We start from the raw sequence: 25774 nt of genomic DNA on the forward strand, positions 1-25774 counted from the left end.
AGCGAGACCCTGACTTGAATTAAAAATTAAAAACAATAGGGATATCAGTGGCGGAGGTTGTGGCTCAATGATAGAACACTCTCCTGGCACGCGTGAGGCAATGGGTTCAATCCTTAATACCACATAAAAAATAAAATAAAGCTATTGTATACACCTACAATTAAAACAAAGATGTTAAAAAAAAAAAAGAAAGAAAAAAAACCAACAATGGGTATATTGCTCAGTGGTTAAGCACCCCTGGGTTTAACACCTGGTGCCAAATAAATAAATAAAGAGATAAAATTTTTAAAAGGGGGCTAGGGATGTAACTCAGTGGTAGAGCACCTCTGGGTTCAATTCCCAAAACTGCAAAAATTAATTAAGTAATTAATCAATCAATAAAAGGGCTAGGGATGTATTTTAGCAGTACAGCTTAGTACCAAAAAAAAACCAGAATAGAACAGAATACAACAATTGCAACACTAGGCACCACCTACTACCTAACAAGAGATCATTTTTAGGCCATTTCACTACTATTGATACAAAGTTTTCTCCTCACTGTGAAGGTATAGTTTCCCCTTTATAATTCATAAAGCGATCAATAACCTAAAATTGTCAATTCATAATTTATAATCTGTGGGGTAGTATTTTCATACTCTAAGAATATACTGTTCCTCAGGGATGGGGTTAGGGTTATCTTGTGATCTTCCTGCCCCAGCCTCCTAGTTGCTGGGATTACAGGTCTGTGCACTGGACCCAGCTTGTTTTTTCTTAATGAACATCACTATGACCTCAGGGATTCTTTTTTCCTCACTTACTATTGTCATCTTTCTTCCTTTTTTTTTTTTTCTTTTTCTTCTTTTTTGGTACTTGCCCAGGAGGGCTCTGCCACTGAGTCCTGTTTATTTATTTATTTTGAGGGGGCGGATACCAGGGATTGAACCCAGAGACACTGGACCACTGAACCCCATCCCCAGCCCTATTTTGTATTTCATGTACAGACAAGTGTCTCACAAGTTGCTTAGTGTCTTGCTTTTGTTGAGGCTGGCTTTGAACTCACAATCCTCCTGTCTCAGCCTCCTGAGCTGCTGGAATTACAGCTGTAAACCCCCACACCTGGCTTTATTTTGTATTTTGACACAAGGTCTCCCTAAATTTCTGAGGCTGGTTTTCTGAACTTGTGATCTTCTTGCCTCAACCTCTGGAGTCACTGTGATTATAGGCATGTGCCACCATGCCCAGCAGCACTGTTTTTTTAAGTCAGTTAAATTCCTTTTTTGTACCAGTTTTTATATCCTTTTAATATATGATCTTATTTGTTTATTTATTTATTTTAGAGAGAGAGAGAAAGAGAGAATTTTTTTTTAATATTTATTTCTTAGTTTTTCGGCGGACACATCTTTGTTTGTATGTGGTACTGAGGATCGAACCTGGGCCACAAGCATGCCAGGCGAGCGCGCTACCGCTTGAGCCACATCCCCAGCCCTGATCTCATTTATTTTTGAGCACCCTCCTAGCTTTCTGGCCCAAGATGCTTCAAGGGCCTAGCATTTTCTTCACAGAAAGATTTTATAAGATTTTATTCACCATTGTAATTACTGACCTACTCAGATTTTTTAATTGTTCTTGGATCACTATTGGTTATTTTTTTATTGGCCAATGTCCATTCAACAGAGTCACCAAAATTCTAAATTCATTGGCATAAACTTGTTCATATCTTTTAAATTTCTACTTTACCTGTAGGTACATTTCTTTTTTCATTCCTAATATTCATTAATGTGTTCTCTTTTTTTGATTAATCTTAAAAAATTTATATTTTACTAGACTTTATTTTATTTTTTAAAACATTTATTTTTTAGTTACAGGTGGACACAATATCTTTATTTTACTTTTATGTGGTGCTGCGGATTGAACCCAGTGCCTCACGCATGCTAGGTGAGTGCTCTACTTCTGAGCCACAACCCCAGCGCTTTACTAGACTTTTAAAAGACTCATATTTCAACTTTGCTGACCTTTATTAAACCTCTTTTGTATTTATTAACTCATTGCCGTCATTTTTATATCTCTCTTCAATCTTGACCTTATTCTGTTGTTCTTTAACTTTTTACAAGGTATGCTTAGCTTATTAATTTTCAAGCTCTTGCATTTTAGGCTATAAATTCCCTTTATGTTTTACTAACCCACTCCAGACTTCTTCTTCACCTATCTATCTCTAGCTGCACTATCTCCCTGTCTACTTGACATTTCCACTTACACTAAAAGACAGCTCAAACTTAACATGTCAAAACAGCCAAATGCTGAAGCACATTCCTATAATCCCAGCGGCTCAGGAGACTAAGGCAGGAGAACTGTGAGTTCAAAGTCAGCTTCAGCAATTTAACAAGACCCTAAGCAACTCAGGGAGACCCTGTCTCTAAATAAAATACAAAAAAAAAGGTGTGTGTGGGGGGGGGGGGCTGGGGATGTAGCTTGGTGGTTAAGTGTCCCTAGGTTCAATTCCTGACACCAAAAAAAAAAAAAAAATTAAAACAAAATTTTAAGATCCCCAAAATCTTATCCACCTAAAACTTTTTGTGTTGGGGTATACTCGGGCTTGAAAACATGGATGCTTTACCACTAAGTAACACCCCAACCCTCTTCATATCTTGCTTTGAGAAAGGGTCTCCCTAAATTGCTGGTATTATAGGAGTATACTATTCCTCCCAGTTTCCATCTAAAGTCTTTGCCACATAGTTAAAGGCAAATCCATCCTTCTATCACCAAGGCCACAACTTGGAATTATTAATTTTTTAAGAGAGAGAGAGAGAGAGAGAGAGAATTTTTAATATTTATTTTTTAGTTTTCGCCGGACACAACATCTTTGTTTGTATGTGGTGCTGAGAATCGAACCCGGGCCGCAAGCATGCCAGGCAAGCACGCTACCGCTTGAGCCACATCCCCAGACCTGGAATTGTTATTTTAAATTTTTTTTTTTTTTTTTTTTGGTAGTTGTAGATGGACAGCATGCCTTCATTTTATTTGCTTATTTTTTGTATTTGATGCTGAGGTTTGAATCCAGTACCTCACACGTGCTAGGCAAGTGCTCTGCCACTGAGCCACAACCCTGGTCCCTGAAATTATCTTTGTTTCCTTTTTCTCAAACTCTACTTCATCAATCTGTCAATAATTTGTTCTACCTTCAAAATATATCCAGAAACTGTTTGTTTTGGTAGTGCATATTTTAATAGTAGAATGACAACTGAGATTAGCATGGCCCCTATAAAAGGATGACACACAAATTGGTGAAACATTCCATTAAAATATATACACACATACAAAGTAGCTACATATGTGGAGATATATACATATTATTGATATACAGAATATCTATATTATAGATATACATATAATGTCTAGAATATATACCTATTATCTCCAGAAATCATTTTCTTATCACCGCTATTTCTGCACTCCTGTTTGTGCATAAGCTACCTTTATCTGTTACCTGGACTATTATTCTTGCAATAGGTCTCTCTGCTTCTCTTTCCTCCTTATAGTTGACTGTTATATGGTAATGGGTGATCCTTTCAAAAATAAGCCAGAACATGTTATCCTCTGTTCAAAACCCTCCAATGGGGCTGGAGGTATACTTTAGTGGTAGATTACATACTCATTAATAAGCATGTGGGAGGCCGTATGTTCAATCCCTAGCACCACCTCCAAAAACAAACCACTAAAAAGCCCTCCAACAGTAAAAAAAAAAAAAAAAAACATGTCCTACATTATCTCCCTTATCTCTCTGACCTCATCTAGTTTTCCCCTTAGAACTTTTGTGCTATTCTGGAAAACTGCTCCTTGAACATACCAGAAACACTCATACTTATGATCTTGGTCTAACTCTCAACTCAATCCTTGGTCTAGAATCCTTTTCCTTCAGATATCCATCAGACTGACTCTTTCAGTATCTTCAGGGCTGTACTGAATTCTCACTCTCTTAATTAAGCCTATCTTAACTGCTTCCTTTTATATAGGTAAAGTATACCCTATCAGAAATGTTTGGGACCAGAAATGTTTCAGATTTCAGAGCATTTTGGATTTTGAATCAGATCAAGTATGCTAAACCTGCACTACAATCTGTCCTACATTCCCAGCATGAATTCCAATGTCCTTTACCCTGCTCTACTTTTAACCTTTTCCCTAAGACTTTATCACCGTCTATCATACTAATTTACTTTTCCATTTTGTCTATTATTTATTCCATTTTCCTATCAAATGTTATCCCCACAGGGTCAGAAAATTTAATATATTCATGGATGGATCCCATGTGGCACACTGTAGGCACTCAACAGAATAAGTCACATTCGCTGGGTGCAGCGGCACATGCCTGTAATCCCAGTGTCTCAGGAGGCTGATAGAAGGACTGAGGGTTCAAAGCCAGCCTCAGCAACAGCAAGGCACTAAACAACTCAGTGAGACCCTGTCTCCAAATAAAACACAAAATAGGGCCGGGGATGTGGCTCAATGGTCTAGTGGCCCTGAGTTCAATCCCTGGTAAGCGCCACCCCCCCCCCCCAAAAAAAATAAGTCACATTCCTTTTAGCATGTAGAATTCTCATTACCATTTAGTAATATGTATGTTTAAATTTCTACTATGATTTCTTCTTTGAATCATGAGTTCTTTGGAAATTCATTATTTTAATTTTCAAAGTAGAATTTTTTAATTTTTCTTATTAGCATCTAAGTTCTACCTTCTAAGCACTAGAGTGAAACTGCACAGATCTGTATGATACAGAATATTTGAAGCTATGCAAATGTTACATTAGCATAGGAATATTGTACATATAATTAATTAAATATACTTTATTCAAGAATTTGTATTTCCTGGGCTGGGGATATAGAGCAGTGATAGATTTTTTCTTTGCCTAATATTTTTAAATTATGCTTACATTGAATTTTTTTTTCTTTTTTTGCAGTGCTAGGAATTAAACCAAGGGCCTTATACATTCTAGATGCTAAGTAAAGGCACTACCACTGAGCTACATCCCCAGCAACTCCCCACTTTCCACCTTTTTCTGTGGTACCAGGAACTGAACCCAAGGCCCCAAGCATGCTACTAGGCAAGTGCTCTAGCACTGTACCACATTACCAGTCTAGCAGCTAACCTTGGAAGATTTATCACATAATAAAGACTTCTGCTAATTTTTTTAATGGGGGGGGGGGTCCTCACTATGTTGCCCAGACACACCTCAAACTCCTGGTTCAAGTTACCTTTAAACCTCAGCCTCCTGAGTAGTTAGGACCATAGGCATGCAATTATTACATTATTTCTTTTTATTTTATTTGCAGTACTGAATATGGACCCCAGGGGCACTCTGTCACTGAACTACATTCCTAGTCCTTTTTATTTTTTATTTTGAGATAGGGTCTTCCTCAGCTACCTAACTGGCTTCAAACTTGTGATCCTCCTGCCTCAGCCTTCCATGTAGTTGGTATTACAGGTGTATGCCCAGTATGTAAATATCTTTCTTTCTTTCTTTTTGGTTCTGGGGAATTGAACCCAGGAGTGCTTTACCACTAAGCTATATCCGTAGTCTTTTATTTTTTACTCTGAGACAGGATCTTGCTAAATTGCTAAGGCTGGCCTCAAATATGTGCTCCACCTGCTTCAACTTCCCAAGTTACTGGTATTTAAGGTATGTGCCACAGGGCCTGGCTCAAATTATACTTTTCTTGACCTACAATATAGTAGGTAGTAGTAGACACAATATAGTTTATTCCGTTCTGACTTAAAAAAAAAAAAAAAAACCTTCACCAATTAAACACTATTTTACACAGATAATAAACACTTAGGCTTATACTCTTAATTATCAATTATTTGCTTAGCATTGCTTTTTATTGCTTAGACCTTCTGGATTATTTTCCTTTAACTGAAGTATATATCCTTTTGAAAGCCATGGAGATCTGCTGGTTTCCAGCTTTTATCTTTCTGGAAATGTCTTCCTTTTGTCCTTGTTCCTAAGTAGCTTTGTGAAGCGCATGGTGGCACATCCCTGTAACCCCAGTGAATGGGAGGCTGAAGCAGGGTGATTGCAAGTTAAAGGCCAGCCTCAGCAATGTAGGGAGGCCCTAAGCAACTTAGTGAGACCCTGTTTCAAAAGTGAAAAAAAATAGGGGCTGGGGTTGTGGCTCAGTGGTAGCTCTACCAAGCGCTTGCCTAATATGTGTGAGGCACTGGGTTCGAGCCTCAGCACCACATAAAAATAAATAAAATAAAGGTATTGTGTCCATCTATTAAAAGACAAAAAAAGTTAAAAAAAAATAAAATAAAAAAGGACTAGGGGTGTGGGTTAGTGGTTAAGCACCCCAGGTTCAATCCTTGGCATTACAATAAATAAATACATAGATAGATAGATAGATAGATAAGCAAGCAAGCAAGCAGGGGTGCTGGGATGTAGCTCAGTGGTAGAGCACTTGTCCAGCATGCACAAGGCCCTGGGTTCGTAATACATACATACATAATACAAATCCTACTCTATTTACTATTCAGTTCTTCAAATGCCCCTAACTCACTTCTCTCTATCCTTGTCATCTCTTTTACTAAAAAAGACTGAGATGGCTGGGGATATAGCTCAGTGGCAGACAGCTTGCCTAGCATCCCAATGCTCTGGGGTCAATCCCTAACACAGTACAAATAAAAATTAATAATAATAATTAATAATAAGGGCTGGGAATGTGGCTCAAGCGGTAGCATGCTCGCCTGGCATGCGTGCGGCCCGGGTTCGATTCTCAGCACCACATACAAACAAGATGTTGTATCCGCAGAAAACTAAAAAAAATAATAATAATAATAATAATATTAAAAATTCTAAAAAAATAATAATAAATATTAAAAATTCTAATGATAAGGGCTGGGGATGTGGCTCAAGTGGTAGCGCGCTCGTCTGGCATGCGTGCGGCCCGGGTTCGATCCTCAGCACCACATACCAACAATGATGTTGTGTCTGCCGATAACTAAAAAAATAAATAAATATTAAAAAAAAAAATTCTAATGATAATAATAATAATAATAATAATAATGGCTGTGCCTAAAGAAAAAAACCCTGCATAACAAAAGATCTCTCCTTGGGGAAAGAAAGAATTTAGACCTTCATTCAGGCAATCTTTTCCAAATGAGCCAAGACAAAAATTAAAAGTCCAACATTTTTTGAACTGCAGAACAAAGACAGATGGGTTTGAAAGCACTATTCAGGAGGGTTAAATTTGGCAAAAAGATATGAAGTCCAACCCAACCATCTACATCACACCTGGCAACTACAAAGGTGCCTTAGGCAAAAAGAGCAAAGTCAAAGGACTCAGCAGAGTCAGTAGCAACCAATGATTTACATTATAATGACTGTGCATAGTCAACATACATTTATGTTTCTACAAATCTGTTTTTGATGTCCTAGGAAATTAGGATTTTTAAACCATGAAATATATTAAATATCTGTCCTCACTAATTTGAGTTCAGTTTTATGAAATCTAAAAGTTTTGAATAAAATCCATATCATACTAATACCATTATCACACAAGCACACATACACAAGCCCACACACGCAGACACACACACATACATACACACACACACACACACACACCCCTTTGGTTCAGCATGTAACTATTTATTGTAGCTGTTGTTTTATATGTAGTTACTTTCTTTTAAATACACTTGCCCTTGCCCCTTATGTCTTAAAAATCATCTTTTATTCTTCCTCTATATCTTTACTATTATCATTTGGCTGTGTGTGTGTGTGTGTGTGTGTGTGTGTCTAGTGGTTGTCATTCCCTGATTCTGATCCTTGAACACCTTTGCTTACATTTGGGATGCCTTCTTTCACCTCTTTGAAAAACTGCTTCCTTCGTGAAGCCTTTCTCACTATACACAACTCTGCTCTGCCATGAGGGTTTTCTAGAAAATTTTACATAAACTTTCCCAAAGCAAGCTATATAAACCACTAATCACATGAGATACCAAAAACAACAAAGGGACTCCAAGGTCATGTAAGTTTGAAAAATGCTCAATATCCTATCCCCCTGGAAATTCAAGAAACATTTCATTAAAGATACTAAAGTCTCACAGCATGAAAACAGATTTAACTTTCATTTGGTAATTCCTAAACTTTAACAGTGAAATCCTAAACTAAACATCACCTGTTTTGGGGAAATGCTGTTTGTACAGAATACAAATCTTTACTGTTATTTTACTATATACTATTGTATATATTCTATGTACCTTCTCACATTCATCAGTTTATGTGTATGTGCTACATATGTCAATCCGAGGGAAAAAAAATCCATGTTCACACTTTTATTTTATTTATTTATTTATTTTGGTACTAGGGATTAAACCCAGGGATGCTTAACATCCAAACCACATCCCCAGCCCTCTTTTATATTTTGAGAGAGGGTCTCTGCAACTTGCTGAGGCTGACTTTGAGCTCATAATCCTCCTCCTGCCTCAGCCTCCTGAGCCACTGGGATCACAGGCGTGCGCCAGTGCACCTAGCACACTTTTGGATTACTGACCTTAAAATTTCACATAAGGTATGCAGGATTAATTGGAAAAATTTAAAGCTTAAGCAAACAGACCTTCAAGAAACATGGTGTGTATACCAAAAATGCATTTCAAATGACAGTGGTTTGCTACTTGCTGAGTTTTCTGAAATTCTGGTAGTTTACAAAGTACTTTATGTAAATTATTTTATTTAATCCCACCAAGGATCATATAAAATGAGTTATATTAGCTTTAAGAGGATAAGTTGCAACTATAATATCAATTTGAGTTCAAAGTTCATGTTCTTTACCAATTAACTACTATACAATGTTTCTTTATAATCACAACAAAATGTGCACAACCTTTCTAGAAAGAGTTCTGAAAGTAAGGTGTGAGGTTAGACTTAAGAAAATTTCATTAAGTTCTTCATCTTCTTCTTGGTACTGAGGATGTAATGGTAAACAAAACGAAGGCTCTGCTATCACATGTTTACATTCTATTTGGGGGTAAGGAAGTCCACATACCACATCTCAGTAAATAAGTATATTATATATATCATATTGCCCATGGAATACTATAAAATACCAAAACACACTAAAAGAAATGGGAAGCAGTCTAGCACAATGCTAAAGTGTTGACCTCTTTAGTCAAAACTGCTTACATTTAAAACTGGCTCTACTGTTTTAAGTAATATATATATATGGATTGAACCTAGGGGTGCTCCATCACCCGAGCTACAACCCCAACCTTTTTCATTTTTTATTTTGAGACAGGGTCTCACTAAGTTGCTGAGTCTGGCCTTGAACTTGTGATTCTCCTGTCTCATCCACCCTGAGTCATTGGAATTACAGGTGTGCCCACCATACCTGGCTTCTACTGTTTACTATGTGCCATGAAGAAGTTATTTTACTTCACAAAGCCTTTGATGACTTCATTTATACTGTTTATTATTTTGCTTATCATCAATAGAGTTAAGTTTACATACATATCACCAGTAGACTTACTCAGCAAATAATACCTCATGAATTCTCATATTAAATGAATGTGAGCTATTTTATTCCTAAATTATTAATATTTTGTGAAGTTAACTACACTAATGACTAGAAATATTATAAAGAATATTATTAAATAGAACAAAGTACCTGGAAGCAACTTGGGCTTTGAATCCACTGTATTGCTTTTCTCCCACTTATTTTTAAGCTTTATATTTAGCCACCTTGAAACCAGGTATGGTTTTCTTTTCCTATGCTATCAAAGTTCTGACATTTCCCCCACAATAATCGTTAACTTCCCAGAGAATCAATTTATAAAAATTTAAAGTGAGCATAATTTATTTCTCACAGAGCTGATGTCAGGATTTTAAGTAACATATGTATGATATCTAGTAAATTATGTTCAGTAACAATACTGGCATTCCAACAAAAAGTGATACCTCTTATAAACTGTTAAAGAAGATAAAAAGTTATACTATGGTACTTCCTAGAATCAATAATTTTTGTTCAGTTTATACCTTAGTCACTAAGGTATTATGTATGCTCCTTATAATTCTCTCTTTTAGCACTCGGTACAGTTTTACAGAGTAAGCAATAAGTATTTCCAAATCCATTTTTAAAATTTTATAAATCTGAACATAGTAATATACTATAAAAGAACTTTCAATTATTCAATTAATACTTTTACCTCCTGGATACAGAGATCGCCATCTTAAAGAATATGTCACACTTGGGGCTGGGGTTGTGGCTCAGTGGTACAGCGCTCGCCTAGCACATGTGAGTCACTGGGTTCAAACCTCAGCAGCACACAAAAATAAAATAAAGATATTATGCCCACCTATAACTAAACAATAAATATTAAAAAAAAAAAAAAAAAGAATGTGTTACACTTCATTTTGAAAACTAGCATGAGGCATCTGGGGTGTGGCTCAGCGGTAGAGTGATTGCCTCCTGTGTGTGATGCACTGGGTTTGATCCTCAGCTCCACATAAAAATAAATAAACAAAATAAAGATACTGGGGCTAGGCTTGTGGCTCAGAGGTAGAGCACTTGCCTAGCCTGTGTGAGGCACTGGGTTTGATCCTCAGCACCACTATAAAAATAAATAAAGGTACTGTGTACACCTACAACTAAAAAAAAAAAAAAAAAAAATGTTAAAAAAATAAAGATACTGAGTTCATGTATAATTAAAAAATATTTAAAAAAAAAACTAGCATGATGTTAGTTCAGTGGTAAAGCACTTGCCTTGCATGTAGAAGGCCCTAAGTTCAATCACCAGCCTCTCAAAAAATAAATAAATAAAACAAAAATAATATAAAGTGGGTTGGGGATGTGACTCAAGTGGTAGCGCACTGGCCGGGCATGTGCGAGGCACTGGGTTCAATCCTTAGCACCACATAAAAATAAATAAAGATATTGTATCCACCTAAAACAAAAAAATAAATATTTAAAAAAATAATAAGTTGAGTTATAGTTCCTAATATTTTTTCCCTTTCACAGCACAACTTTTGCTAAACAGTAATAAATAAATATTACATATTAGTAAAATTATATTGTTATAATGTGTACATGTATGAATATGTATAACAAATCCCATCAATATGCAACAACAATGAATGTGTAAAAACAAATCCCATAACAATAATATACCCCCCCCAAAAAAAGTGGGGTGGGGGGAGAAATACTTCATGTCTCTGCTAGTGAGAACCAAAAGAACTAGAAAATAAAAATAAATGAAATTAAATCACTAAAGTGAAGTGGAAGGAAGAAGAGAGATTAGGGAGAGAAGTCACAAACTACAAGTATAATTTGAACCCAACTCTTTAATATAGTTCATTTCTTTCATCAATAAGCCTATGTATGGGGCTGGGGTTGTGGCTCAGTGGTAGAGCTCTTGCCTACCATGTAGGAGGCACTGGGTTTGATCCTCAGCACCACATTAAAAAAAATTTTTTTTTAAAAAGGTATTGTGTTCACCTACAACTAAAAAATAAATGTTAAAAAAAAAAAGAAGAAGAAGAAGAAGAAGCCGATGTTTCAACTTTTCTCTAAAAAGAAAAGAGTGGGCTGGGGCTGGGGCTCAGCAGTAATGCACTTGTGTGGCATGTATGAGGCACTGGGTTCAATTTTCAGCATCACATATAAATAAATAAATTAAATAAAGGTCTATCAACAGCTAAGAAACATTTTTTAAAAATAAATAAATAAAATAAAAAGAAGAGAGTAAGAATGAGGTATTTTAAAAAAAATATTTAGGGCTGGGGATGTGGCTCAAGTGGTAATGCACTCGCCTGGCATGAGCAGGGCGCTGGGTTCGATCCTCAGCACCACATAAAATAAAGATGTGTCCACCGAAAACTGAAAAATAAATATTAAAAATTCTCTCTCTCTTCTCTCTCTTTTTTTTTTTTTATCTTTCAATATTCATTTATTTTAGTTCTCGGCGGACACAACATAACATCTTTGTTTGTATGTGGTGCTGAGGATCGAACCCGGGCCGCACGCATGCCAGGCGAGCGTGCTACCGCTTGAGCCATATCCCCAGCCCTCTTCTCTCATTAAAAAAAAATATTTATTTTTTAGTTGTAGTTGAACACAATACCTTTGTTTTATTCATTTATTTTAATGTGGTGCTGAGGATGCAACCCAGAGGATTGCATGTACAAGGTGAGGGCCCTACTGCTGAGCCACAACAATGGCCCAAGAATGAGGTTTATAAACTATCTTATCTTGGCTAGAAAAACTTTAATGCTGCTGAGTGTGGTGACACAAGCCTGTAACCCTAGCGGCTAAGGAGGCTGAGGCAGGAGGATCAAAAATTTTAAAAGAGCCTCAGCAACTTAGTGAGACCCTGTCTCAAAAAATAAAAAGGGCTAGGGATATAGCTCAGTGGCCGAGCATCCCTGGGAATCAATCCCCAGTACAGAGCCAGCCTCAACAATAGCAAGGCACTAAGCAACTCATTGAGAACTTGTCTCTAAATAAAATACAAAATAGGGTTGGGGATTTGGATCAGTGGCCGAATGCCCTTGAATTCAATCCCTGGTACTACCCGTCCAAAAGAAACAAAGAAAAGAAAAACTTTAATGCTTCAAAGCACAAATGGATTTGTTGCCTTTTCCCAAAATAAGTAACAAGCTAGGTTCTATCACTTTGCACAAGATGCACATTTCTCCAGTGTTTATAATTAAAATCTGTGGGGATGCTGGAATCCCAAAGTATTACAAAACACCAACTACTTTTTGTTTCCATGACAGATGAGAAAGTCAAGATGATTTGTTACAATGATGTTAAATTCTTGGGGAATTTTTACTATGGTCTTTGAGCTCCTGCTGCAGATTAAACTAAACTCTATGTACCCTTAGTTTTCAGGAAATTGAAATTTTAAAACCACTAATCCAAATCTCTCTACTTGGAGGAACTGCTGTAAAACAATAAATGTATGGGAAAGTGAAGTTAAAAAAAAAAAAAGGAGAAGAAGGGGCTGCAGTGGTAGCTCTGTGGTAGAGTGTCTGCCTGGCATGTGTGAGGCCCTGGGTTCCATCCTCAGCACCACATAAAATAAAGGTATTAAAAAAAAAAAAAAAGGGCTGGGGATGTGGCTCAAGTGGTAGTGCGCTCGCCTGGCATGTGTGCAGCCCAAGTTCAATCCTCAGCACCACATACAAACAAAGATGTTGTGTCTGCCGAAAACTAAAAAATAAATATTAAAATTCTCTCTCTCTCTTTAAAAAAAAAAAAAAAAAGCCTAAGCTGGGCATGATGATACATGCCTGTAAATCCAGCGACTCAGGAGGCTGAAGCAGGAGGATCAAAAATTTAAAAAGAGCCTCAGCAACTTAGTGAGACCCTGTCTCAAAAACTAAAAAGGGCTAGGGATATAGCTCAGTGGCTGAGCACCCCTGGGATCAATCCCCAGTTCAAAAAAAATAAGAATCAATACTGATTGATCAAAAAGAGAAGGGCGGGGTTGTGGCTCAGTGGTAGAACCTAGCATGTGTGAGGCACTGAGTTCAATCCTCAGCACCACATATAAATCAATGAATAAAATAAAGATCCATCAACATCTTAAAAAAAAAAAAGTCTAAGAGAGAGGGGCTGGGTTGTGGCTCAGTGATAGAGCTCTTGCCTCACACACGTGAGGCACTGGGTTCAACCCTCAGCATCACACTAAAAAAAAAAAAGTTATTGTGTTCCTCTACAACTAAAAAATATTTTTAAAAAGTCTAAGAGAAAAGAATTTTGGATACAGCTATTATATATAGCTTACAAAAGGAAGGCCGCCAAATTACTAAGAATAAATCAGTGGGCCTCCACTCCCTAAGAAACCACACACGTCCATAGACTCATCCCTTTTCAGCAGACAAAACAGATATTAAAGTGATTCTGAGGTGGCGTGTTTGAACAAATTTTCATATTAGTATTTTTTCCACTGCAACTGTAATTTTTCTCTGAAAATATTTCCATACCATGTTGAAGTCTATCAATACTGTTTCACACTTCAAGTTGTAGGAATGTTTGCTTTTAATTTTTATTAGTGCATTTAAATTATATAGAGTAAGAGATTTCATGGTGGCATAATTGTATATGCATATAACATACTTTGATCATACCCTTCATTATCCCTTTTCCTGTCCCCCACAACCCCTTCCTCTCTCTCTCCCTGCTACTTTCATGTTGTCTTTTTTCCCCTGTCTAAATTTCAGAAGGAAAGCATGTGGTACTTGTATAGGAATGTTCATCTATTCCACAATTTAACAGTTAGCTTACTATGGGATCTGGTACAATAAATGTATACTTTACACATTACATTGTATTAAACCCAGCTAGGGCCAAGGATATTTCACCCTTTTCCATGTGAAACAAAGCATCTAAATGAAGAACATAAGGACTATTTTTTATAAAGTCTCATAATACAGCTATAAAGGCTTGTTTAATGTATATTGACTTTAGAAATAAGGTAGTTTCATGTTTTAAAAAATTGCCAGGAAAACACAGAAAAATATTATCTACACTTCTATGAACCTAGCGTAATAAAATAAAGAAAAGATGATCAAGGAATTCAAAGGGGAGACAGAGACAGATAATGCAATATTAACCTTTCATTTTTATTTTTTTTTTTTTGATACTGCATATTGAACTCAGGGGTACTCTACCAGTGAATGACATCCCTAGACTATAAAATTCATTTAAATTATACAGTTGAGGTCAGGCACAGTGGTGCATGCCTGTAATCCCAGCAGCAGTGAGGCTGAGACAGGAGGATCATAGGTTCAAAGCCAGCCTCAGCAATGATGAGGCGCTAAGCAACTCAATGAGACCCCATCTCTAAGTAAAATACAAAAGAGGGCTGAGGTTGTGGCTCAGTGGTTGAGTGCCCCTGAGTTCAATGCCTAGTAACTCCCCCCACCCAAAAAAATAAATAAATTGCACAGTTTAGTTGTTTTAGCCTAATTATGTAACAGTGGGCTGGGGTTGTGGCTCAGCAGTAGAGCGCTCACCTAGCATGTGTGAGGCCCTAGGTTCGATCCTCAGCACCTCATGAAAATAAATAAAAAAAAATAAAGGTATTTTTACAACTACAACTAAAAAATAAATATTTTTTAAAAATATGCAACAGTTACCCCAAGGTGTCTATTCGGGCCATACATTGTTTTAGGGCCAGAAAGCTGGAAGAGATCAACTAGAGAATCAATGTAAATTAAGAAGTAAGTCTAATAAGAGAGAGCATTAAATATGATAGAGCAGAGGTTCATAGAGAAGGCTCTCAAGCATTCTGGCATCTTAGATGCCTCTACACACTTGATCTAGTGTATTCTTGGTTTAGATTTTTTCTGAGGCTCCAGGTAAACCTTATCTCAATTCCCCAAAGAAATGATCTATTTTAATCTTTTTCTTATTTCTACTCTTGGTTTAGCCTCACTAGATCCATGCAGCAGTACCTTTGCTGTAACCTCCAATGATAAAGTTAATATTACAAGACACAACAGTGCACACTTATAATTCAAACTACTTAAGAGGCTAAAGCAGGAGGATCACAACCAATCTGGACAACTAAGTGAGACCCTGTCTTTTCATTAAGTGCTAGAATGCTTGCCTAGCATATATAAGGACCTGGATTTAATATTCACTATATAAAAAAAGTTATATTTATAAATCATATCTCAGTAAAGGTATATTTAAAAATAGACACCTAAAACAACATCAATATAATCACAAGTTTGAGGCAAGCCTGGGCAATTTAGCAAGACACTGCCTCAAAATAAACATAAAAAGGGCTGGGGATATAGCTCAGTGGTAGAGTACCCCTGGATTAATGCCTAGTACCACCATAAACAAACAAAACAGCTAGCATGAACAACACCCTGGGTTCAATCCCTGGCAGCACCTCCAATCATAAATCAATCATATCCCTCCTCTACTCATAGTTCAGTAACTCATTCAAATAAAAGCCGAAGGGCTAGGTTTGTGGCTTAGTGTTATGTGTGAGGCACTAGGTTCGATCCTCAGCACCACAGAAAAATAATATGTTCCTTTAGCTCACCAGACATACATTAACCTCAGGATCTTTATACTTTTCTGTTCTTTTGGCTTAAATATTCTTGCATGCCTTCATATCTATATTGCTTACTAACTTACCTATTTACTCACATTTCACCTTTTCAGTAAGGCCTTTCCTTCTAGTCTAGTTTAAAACTGCAAATCTCATAATCTTCTTTCCTATTTTATATTTCTTTATAGTACTTATCACCTTCTGATACATTTATTATCACTTATTTACTATCTTTGATGCCTATCTCCTCTTACTAAAGTATAAACTCTTGTTATGATAAAGATTTTTGTTCGCCCTCTGGTATCCCCAGTGCCGAGACAGTGCCTGGCACAGCTGCTCAATAAATATTTGTTGAGGGTTAACAAGTTCAGGAGTACAGTGGGAGAGGAGGAATAACTTTTTGTTTTAAATACCAGGGATCAAACCCAGGGGCAATTAACCACTGAGCCATAGTGGTCTTCCTAAGTTGCTCAAGGCCTCGCCAATTTTCTGAGGATGATTTTGAATTTATGATCCTCCTCCCTCAGCTTCCAGAGCTGCTGGGATTATAGGCATGCACCACAGTGCCTAGCAGGAAGAATAACTTTTAAGGTTCTATAACATAGTAAGGAGACTATGTTTGAAAACAATCGCTTGTATATTGCAAAATACCTAGTAGAAAGAATTTTATGTTCCCAACATACAGAAATGAATTATGTCTGAGGTGACAAATAAGCCACTTACCTTGATGTGAACATTATACATTATAAATGTGTTAAAATGTCACACTATACCCCCAAAATATGTACAGTTACTATGTGCCAATTAAAAATAAAAATATATTTGCTGAAACTATAGCTCAGTGGTAGAGCTCTTACCAAGCATGAGTGAGACTCTGGGTTCAATTCTCAGCACTGCAAAAAAATAAATCTTTAGGGGGATGGGATTGTGGCTTAGTGGTAGAGCACTTAACCTGGCAAGTGTGAGGCGTTGGGTCTGATCCCATCTCAAAATAAAAAATAAAAAGGGTCGGGGGTTGTAGCTCAGCAGCGCAATGCTTGTCTCAATGTGTGAGACCCTGGTTCGATCCTCAGCACCACATAAAAATAAATAAGAGAAATAAAGGTATTGTGCCCAACTACAACTAAAAAATAAACATAAAAAAAAAAGGCTGGGGGCGTGGCTCAGTGATCGAGTGCCCCTAAATTCAATCCCCCGTATCTACTCCCCCAAAAAGTAATATTTAAAAAAATAAAGCTAGGCAAAATGGTGCACAGCTGTTAAGTCCAGTGATGCAGGAGGCTAAGACAAGAGGATCACAAGTTCAAGGCTGGCCTCAACAGCTTAGTGAGACTTTGTCTCAAAATGAAAAGGGCTAGGGGGCTGGAGTTGTAGCTCAGCAGTAGAGCTCTCGCCTCATATGTGTGAGGCACTGGGTTCGATTCCTAGCACCACATATAAATAAGCAAATAAAATAAAGGTCCATCAACAACCTAAAAAAATTTTTAAAAAAATGAAAAGGGCTAGGGCTGGGGCTGTGACTCAGAGGAAAGGGCACTCGCCTAGCTTGTGTGAGGCACTGCATCACATAAAAATAAAATATGTATCCACCTACAACTACAAAATGAATGTTTAAAAAAAAATAAAATAAAAAGGGCTGCAGAGTGCCCATGGATTCAACCACCAGTATCTCTCTCTCCCTCTCTCTCTCTCTCACACACACACACACACACACACACATACAAAAGAAAGGGAAAAAAAAAGGGCAGTATTATACTTATCTCATAATTATGTATGACTACTGTAGAATAAAATATTTTTCAATGTTTTAAATATTAAAAATAAATACTGTTGAAAGAACTGAAAGTAAACTAGCGATTTATAAGCAAAATCCATCTTAGAACTCTTAAGTCAGAATTTGTATTTAGTCCACCTGTGTTATTCATTGGTATACATATATAATTACAACATTGTTACACTCTACAAGACTAGCCCACCTATCTGCAACACAGGATAAGATTACAAAGAATGTAAACAACAAAAAAGGACAGGCTACATTTCAGAGGCCAAACTCCAGAAAATGGTCCCAGGCCCTCAGATTAGTGGAATATCATATATAAAAGAGCAGGCTGGTGGTGTACCCTAGTGGTAGAGTACCTGCCTACCATTCCCAGGACCCCTGGGTTCAATCCCCAGTATCCACCACTAAATAATAATAATAATATATACATATATACAAACAGCAGACTGAACTCTTCACTGATGAGTATACGTTCAAATGTTTTGCCATAAAAAACCTCTTAATTGGGCTGGGGATGTGGCTCAAGCGGTAGTGCTCTCGCCTGGCTTGCTTGCAGCCTGGATTCAATCCTCAGCACCATATACAAATAAAGATGTTGTGTCCGCCGAAAACTAAAAAAATATTAAAAAATTCTCTCTCTCTCTCTCTTAAAAAAAAAAAAAAAAGAATGCCTGGGTTTATCTTGGCTTCACTATTAATTAGCTCTGAAACCAGAGGCAAGTTACTTAATCTCTCAGTGCCTCTATTTTGTCATCTGTAAAATGGGGATTATAATACCTACTTTAAAAATTGTGAGGACAACGTTTTTAAAATTTAATTCTGAAAGAATTAGTATGTGTAAAATGCTTAGGAACATTTGGCACATAGTAAGCACTTAACAAACATTAGCTATAAAATTATTACCAGCTTCATGATCCACTTAAAGTTCATGAGACTCAAACTAAGAGAACATTACCATGGATAAAAAATGTAACTGAGAGCTGGGGGTGGTGGCACGGGCATGTAATCCCAGAGGCTTAGGAGGCTGTGACAGGAGGATCTCCAGTTCAAAGTCAGCCTCAGCAATGGCAAGGTGCTAAGCTCTTAATGAGACCCTGTCTCTAATAAAATACAAAATAGGGTTGGGGATGTGGCTCAGTGGTTGAGTGCCCCCAAATTCAATCCTTGGCACCAAAAAAAAAAAAAAAAAGTAACTGCACTTTGTAGATCTCTGCAACAAATAAATCCTCTATGACTATTTTTCTACTCTATGTTTGTCTCTTTTGTGAAAAACATAAAAGACTGTACTTCAACTTGCTTCAAAGTAATGAAGAGGAGGGGGTAAAAGATATCCATGAAAATTAAAAATTAAAAAAAAAAAAAAAACCTGACCATAGAGTTGATAAGTACTGAAGTGGGGTGATGAAAAGAAAGGAAGTGTCATTACCTCTTTATTTTTGTATATAAAATTTATATCAAAAATAGCTTAAAGGCTGGGTTGTGGCTTAGCGGTAGAGCCCTCACCTAGCACATGGGAGGCCCTGGGTTAGATCCTCAGCACCACATAAAAATAAATAAATACAATCAATGTATTGTGTCCAACTATAACTAAAAGATAAATATTTTAAAAGAAAAATACCTTAAGGGAAATTAACAGATTTTGTGTTCTACAACTAAGTAGCAATCACATTTCTACTATTTCCTGAAAAAAATCATTAAACTCACACAGCTCTCCAAAACAGACCAGTATTCAATAATTAGAAATAAGACAAAATACAGCAAATCATAAAGATACTTATTTTTAGTTGAGAGTATTTTAATTGTTAAAAGATTTAGAGAAATAAACATTGTAGATGGAAACACATTGTTGAGAAAAAGGAAAAAATAAAAGGTGAAACAGGCGCTAAAAAGGATCAACTGCTGAATAAAATCCTGGGTTCTAGGATACACTCCAGAGTCCATAAATTACCAAAGGATTTATCAAACTTCAAAACCCAAACCAAGATCATTTGCTACTATATAAAACTATATTAATAAAATAGATTCCCTCTGCTGAAAAAGAAAGAAGACAAAATAGAGGTATCATAAACATAGTATTTTACATTTTTTTCTACTAGTTCTTCAGAGAACTTGCAACATTCACTATCACTTCAGGGAGTCTAGTCCAACCAAGAATGTAAATTCTACCACTGTACCCAAAACAAGGTTCTGTCATAATTTATTTTGAATATTCAGGATTTTAAGACTATTTTTATCTGAATGATCATAGTAAATAATTTCAATTTTTTTATGTCCTAGGTTGCAGGCTAAAATACATGCATTATCTTCTTATACCTAGATAACAATCCTATGAAAGATCATTATTATCTCTACTTATTGATGAGAAATTAAGGATCACAGTTTAAGTACCTCACATAGTATGTCACCCAAGATGAAGTGATTGAGTTAAGATCTGAACCTAGGTCTAATTCCAAAGTCTACGTTTTTCTACTTTTCCATACTGATTATCATTATACATTAAAAATGGGAAGAAGTCAGGAATGACGGCACACACCTGTAAACCCCAGTGACTCAGAAGGCTAAAGCAATAGGATGGTAAATTCAAGGCCAGCACTGGCAATATTAAAGAGGCCCCAAGCAACTAGAAAGACCCTGTCTCAAATTAGAAAAAAGGGCTGCTGATACAGTTCAGTGGTTAAGTACCCCTGGGTTCAATCCCCAGTACCAAAAATAAAATGAAAGAAAAGAAACAAGTGAATAAAAATGGGAAAGAAGAATGAAGTATAGAAATGATAATCAGGTCAAATTGCACATCACATCCATGTAAGAGCCACATCCTGAACCTGCACATATTTTTAAATAAAAAATAGGGCTAGGGATGTGGCGCAGTGGTAGAATGCCCGAGTTCAATCCCCAATACCAAAAAAAAAAAAAAAGCAATTCTGTTCCTCAAGTATCTGATTATTTCACACCATTGTTGATAAATATTTAATGATTGCTTTACTAAATGCCACATTCTGTTCTAGTTGCTTGGAGATACAGCAATAAACAAAACACAGGTTGTCATCTGACAAAGGAAAATAGACAATAAACATGTAATAAGTGATTTCATATACTGAAAATAAGATGACATAATAGCAACTGAAGGTGAACAAGACCTTTCTGAGGAGGTAATATCTGAGGTTAGATCTAAATGAAGAGAAGGTAGGATCAGAAAAGAACTAAGAAGCAAGCAGAGCAGTTAAGTGTAGGGTCTTATGCTGTAGACCACAGTAAAAGAAGTTTAGAACGTAACTCTGCTGCAATGGGGTATCAAGGGAGGGTTTTAAAGCAGAGAAAAGATTTAAAAATAAGCATCTGCTTATACTACTGAAAGATAACTTTTTGAAATGAGATAATGAGGGCTAGGGATATAGTGAAGTGGTAGAGTGCTTGCCTAACATGCAAAAGTTAAACCCTTGGTTTAATCTCCAGTACCAAAAAAAAGAAAGAAAAAGAGACAATAAACACTACAGCCAAGCAAAATTTTAAAATGTCTGAAGAAAACTGGTTAATCGGTGTGTATCTTCAGAGAGCACACTTGCTTTCAGTAAATTATTTCCTTTATAATTTATTTTTCTTTTTGGTGAATAAAAGTCTCTTATGACACATTATTAAATGAATGATAAAATGAAAAGAACTCCGAAGACTGGGGATGTAGCTCAATAGTAGAGCACTTGAACAGCATGCTGGAGGCCCTAGGTTACATCTCCAGCACCACAAAAATTAAGTAAATAAAATAATATCTCTGGAAGCCAGGTGCGGTGGCGCATGCCTGTAATCCCAGTGGCTTGGGAGGCTGAGAGACAGGAGGATTGCGAATTCAAAGCCAGCCTCAGCAAAGGCACGGTAGGGAGGTGCTAAGCAATTTAGTGAGACCCTGTCTCTAAATAAAATACAAAATAGGGCTGAAGATGTGGTACCTGTCCCCCCACACACACAAAAAAAATCTCTGGAATAGCATTTACTTAAATTACATAGAGATCTGAATTACTAAATCGTGGATGTCAGGAGAGAAAAAAAAAAAAAGCAAAAGTGGCATCAGGAAAATGGACAGAAAGATTAGAAATTTGAAATACTGGGCTGGGGATATGGCTCAAGTGGTAGCGCGCTCGCCTGGCATGTGTATGGCCCGGGTTCGATCCTCAGCACCACATACAATCAAAGATGTTGTGTCCGCCAATAACTAAAAAATAAATATTAAAATTCTCTCTCTCTCTTAAAAAAAAAAAAAAAGAAAGAAAGAAATTTGAAATACCTACTTCACAATTTTGTCTAAAGTAGACTTAGCAACCAAATTCAAACTAATGTAAGTCTAACTGTAAAGAAATATAAAATTAAGAGGCCAGGGACATGGCTCAGTGGCAGAGCACTTGCCTAGCTTGGTGAGGCATTGGGTTCGATTCCCAGCATCACATAAAAACAAATAAAGGTATTGTGTCCATCTACAACTAAAAAAAAGAAAGATTTTAAAAAAAGAAATACAAAATTAAATGAAAATGTGGTCCAATACACAAACTATTTTCATTGTACCCTTCACCACTCATTTGAATAGGTCTCTCAAAAGTCTTTATTTAAGGGTTGGGGATATAGCTCAGTTGGTACAGTGCTTGCCTCTTATGCATAAGGCCCCAGCACCAAAAAAAAAAAAAAAAAAAAAGGCTTTATTTATAACCAAGTTGTAAGTACAAAATGACTATGAAATTACCCCTACCCATTTTAGAAAGTTAAATTCCATTCCTCTAGGAAAATCATACCAGGTTTTATAAAGTCAAAAGCTTTTATAGTTAAAGAACTACACAAACTATACAGAACAAACTTCAGCTGAATTATTTCCTTCTTAGAGCAATCATTTTTTCACTTTTAAGGTATCAACAGAGGAAATAAGCTCAGACATAGTACATGGTATCAACGATAGCACAGGCAGAAAAATTCTGGCTCCAGTGTATCACATTATTACTGACTGGGAAAAAACATCTGGTAATTGTCATTTATGATCCCACAAGGTAAGGACAGGGACCACCTTAATCTTGCAAAGGATGTAATCATAAGAATTAAAGCAGTAGAACCCAACAGCAGGAAATATAAAATGCTTGCATAATTTAGTAAAAACCTTGTAAGACAGAGTGGAGAACTGGTTCTCGTGCTCACATTAGCACTGTTTGCTCCCTGTGGTGTACCAAGTACATTAAACATTATTTTACAAAGTTAATGGTAGAGCCAGTTCCCAACTACAACATTTTACTGAGTAACCATTAGCAACCTGACATTTCTGAGCGTTAATGTTCTCTTTTTGTAAACCATAGTTGAAAAATCTAGTTCTCAGCTGAGCCCAGTGGCATGGTCCTATAATCACAGCTACTAGAGAGGCTGAGGCAGGAGGATGGCAAGCTCCAGGCCAGCCTGGACAACTTGGCAAGAACCTGGATTAAAATAAAAAATAAAGAGGGCTGGGAAAGAAGCTCAAAGATAGAGCACCCCTGTGTTCAATCTCATTACTCAAACAAACAAACAAACACCACTTCTCAGTACATTATAAAGTATATTATATGGAATAATGAAATGTCTGGCCCACACTAGACACATGATAAGTCTTTGATAATGATTGCTAGCATATTTGATATTCTAGGTTCTAATTTTACATTCCAGCAAGAAGGTATGATCTGCTATTAGCAAAGAGATTAACTAATCCTGTCTTTCTCTACTAACTAAATTTTTAGTATTATTATTCAAAAAACCATAAGAAATATTTCCAAATCCAAGTTCCAACACAAATGGTTTGAAGCTTTGGACCTATAATTTTGCAAGCTTTATCCAAGGTAAAGACAAATCAAAACACTGCAGGGGCAATGGCAGAAGTAGGATAAGAAGTAAGAATAACTGAATGACCAGTCTCACTGGTAACATGCTATAGAGAGAAAGCAAACTAAAATTCAAATAGATGTATGTGAAGTTTGGGTTAACCCTCTATTCTCAGCAGGAAGCAAGTGAGTTCTCCACATTTTCTCCTAAAGAATTTGAAATCTTTTGGAAAAGTCCATGCTGAATGGACCTCTTTTCTGTAGTACAGCACCAAAGTAGGGGGAAACACACACATACCAAGGCAAAACAGCAATAACTAAGGGGAAAAAAAGTATCATATGCTTTAAAAAGCACGTTTCCCGTTTTGATTACCTATGAAAACAAATTCAATTCTGTAAAAAAAAAAATCTATACTTCAGGTATCTAAAAAGTAGCCAAATATGCCTTCCACGATAAGGTCTTAATGATGACACTAACTATCCCAATTGTTTCTGGTCCGTATCAAGAAGTCTTTATTTTATTGCAGCAAACACAGGTAAAAGGAGAGCAGGTGGTCGGTCGCCCCAGACCCACGCAGAGCTCATGCTGTTTCCCGTAACACCTATCCAGGTAAGTCCTCCTTCAGTACACATCACAAGTTTTAGGGACATCCAGATAAGGCCATCCTTACTACATATCACAAGTTTCAGCTCAGCAGAAAACACGAAACGGTCTAGCACCGTCTGGCTAAGTGAGTGGACTTCCCCTGCTGAAACATCCCTGGTCTACACCAGGAGAACCGGAGACGACTCACAGCAAGGCCTACAGGAAATAAACGGACGCGACAATCTCGGTGGGGCTCAGGGGAACCCACAGCCCACTCGCAAGCTCCGTCTGAGCTGAAAGGGGAACATCTGTAAGGCTCTGGGCCCAACGGCCCAAGGTCACACCACGTCAGAGGCAAGAAAATATCCAAGAAATGGACCTCCTGCGGTTCGGGGCAGCCCGGCCCGGGCTGGGGAGGTCGGTCCCAGCTTCCCGGCGAACCAGCCCGAGCGAACCCCGCGGCTCCGCGGGGAAGCCCCGAGCGTTGCGGGCCGTACTTCCTTCCACCTCCCAGCCTCCCGTCCCGGGCGCCCCAACAACTCACATCTCCGGAGCCACTTCATCCAATGGTAGACGATAGTGCTGTGGTGTTTCTTGTTCTCTATACACCAAGACGACAAGCCTTGAATGGATTCCATGGTGTTGGTTACCGACTGGAATTTTCGATCCAACGAGGACTCCAGAGCCCCTGCCGAAGAGGCTGACGAGGAGGAGGCCTTACTGCTGCCTCCGCCGCCGCCGGCCGCCATCTTCCCGGTTTGCACAAGCGCTGCTGCTCCTCTGGCGGCGGCGGCGGGAGCGGGCAAAACAATCACTGCGAGTGCGTGGAAGCCGTAGACGGGGAGGGAGGCCAGAAGGTGGGGGAGCGCACGCGCTAGGCTCTCCTGGAGGGACGGAGGGGAGGGCTCGCTGCCCGGCACGCTGGCGGCTCCTACGCGCTGCAAGGTGGGGCTGCGGGCTCGAAGGTTTATCGATATTTGTTCAGGGGTCGTGTTTAAACCAGTCAGTAGTCAGGAGAGAAATACGACGAAAACAGAAGCCTTTCAAAACGCCTGGCGCCGAAACTAATGGTTTTTTACTCTTCGGCTCTCAACGCTAAGGCCCTTACTCACCCCTATCACCACACTCCTGTGAGCCAGGGCGGGCGTTAATATCTTAAATTTAATATTCCCCGACTGTCCCTTCAGTTGCAGAAATCTTTCTCTCTCCTTAGATTCTCTTGCACAGAAAAGGCCCAAGGCTACCTAGTCAGGATTTTTTTTTGCAACGCAATAGCAGCCAAGGGACAGCAACAGCATTGCGCACGCGCGGCCTGGCCCCGCCCCCCCGCTTCCTCCTCAACCTTGAAAGCCAAGGGAGGCGTGATGGCGGGGCAATCTGACCAATCAAGGGAAGAGTTCGAGAAGCGCGCGCAGGAGTCCGCAAACCCTTAGGGCCAAGGAAGCGCTTCGATTATTTGTGCGCCTGCGCAGCAGATCTGCGCGCAGCGGACTGAAAGTAAAAACCCAGAGGGAAGGATGAAGGAGCTGATCAATCTAAGGAGAGGTTAGAGG

The 25774-nt window shown here is 37.9% G+C and overlaps 1 protein-coding gene and 1 non-coding gene across 5 annotated transcripts in view; one reads left to right on the forward strand and one right to left on the reverse strand.

Moving 5' to 3' along the window:
• Positions 1–25523, reverse strand: part of Rprd2 (regulation of nuclear pre-mRNA domain containing 2) — a 91182-nt gene extending 65659 nt beyond the window's left edge. For 2 of the 4 annotated variants that reach the window (XM_027953729.2, XM_027953728.2), the window contains exon 1: positions 24766–25518. In XM_027953729.2, coding sequence (XP_027809530.2) covers positions 24766–24970 — 205 coding nt within the window. In that variant the 5' untranslated portion in view covers positions 24971–25518. Of the gene's footprint in view, positions 1–24765 lie in introns of all 4 variants that reach the window. The other 2 variants (XM_027953730.2, XM_071618474.1) reach the window with 2 other exon arrangements.
• On the forward strand, positions 3178–3280 carry LOC114106756 (U6 spliceosomal RNA). The gene has a single exon (XR_003585249.1). It is a non-coding gene; the product is annotated as a U6 spliceosomal RNA (small nuclear RNA).
• Positions 25524–25774: the final 251 nt, after the last annotated feature.

Source organism: Marmota flaviventris, chromosome 10 (genome assembly GCF_047511675.1).
Source record: "Marmota flaviventris isolate mMarFla1 chromosome 10, mMarFla1.hap1, whole genome shotgun sequence".
Taxonomy (NCBI): domain Eukaryota; kingdom Metazoa; phylum Chordata; class Mammalia; order Rodentia; family Sciuridae; genus Marmota; species Marmota flaviventris.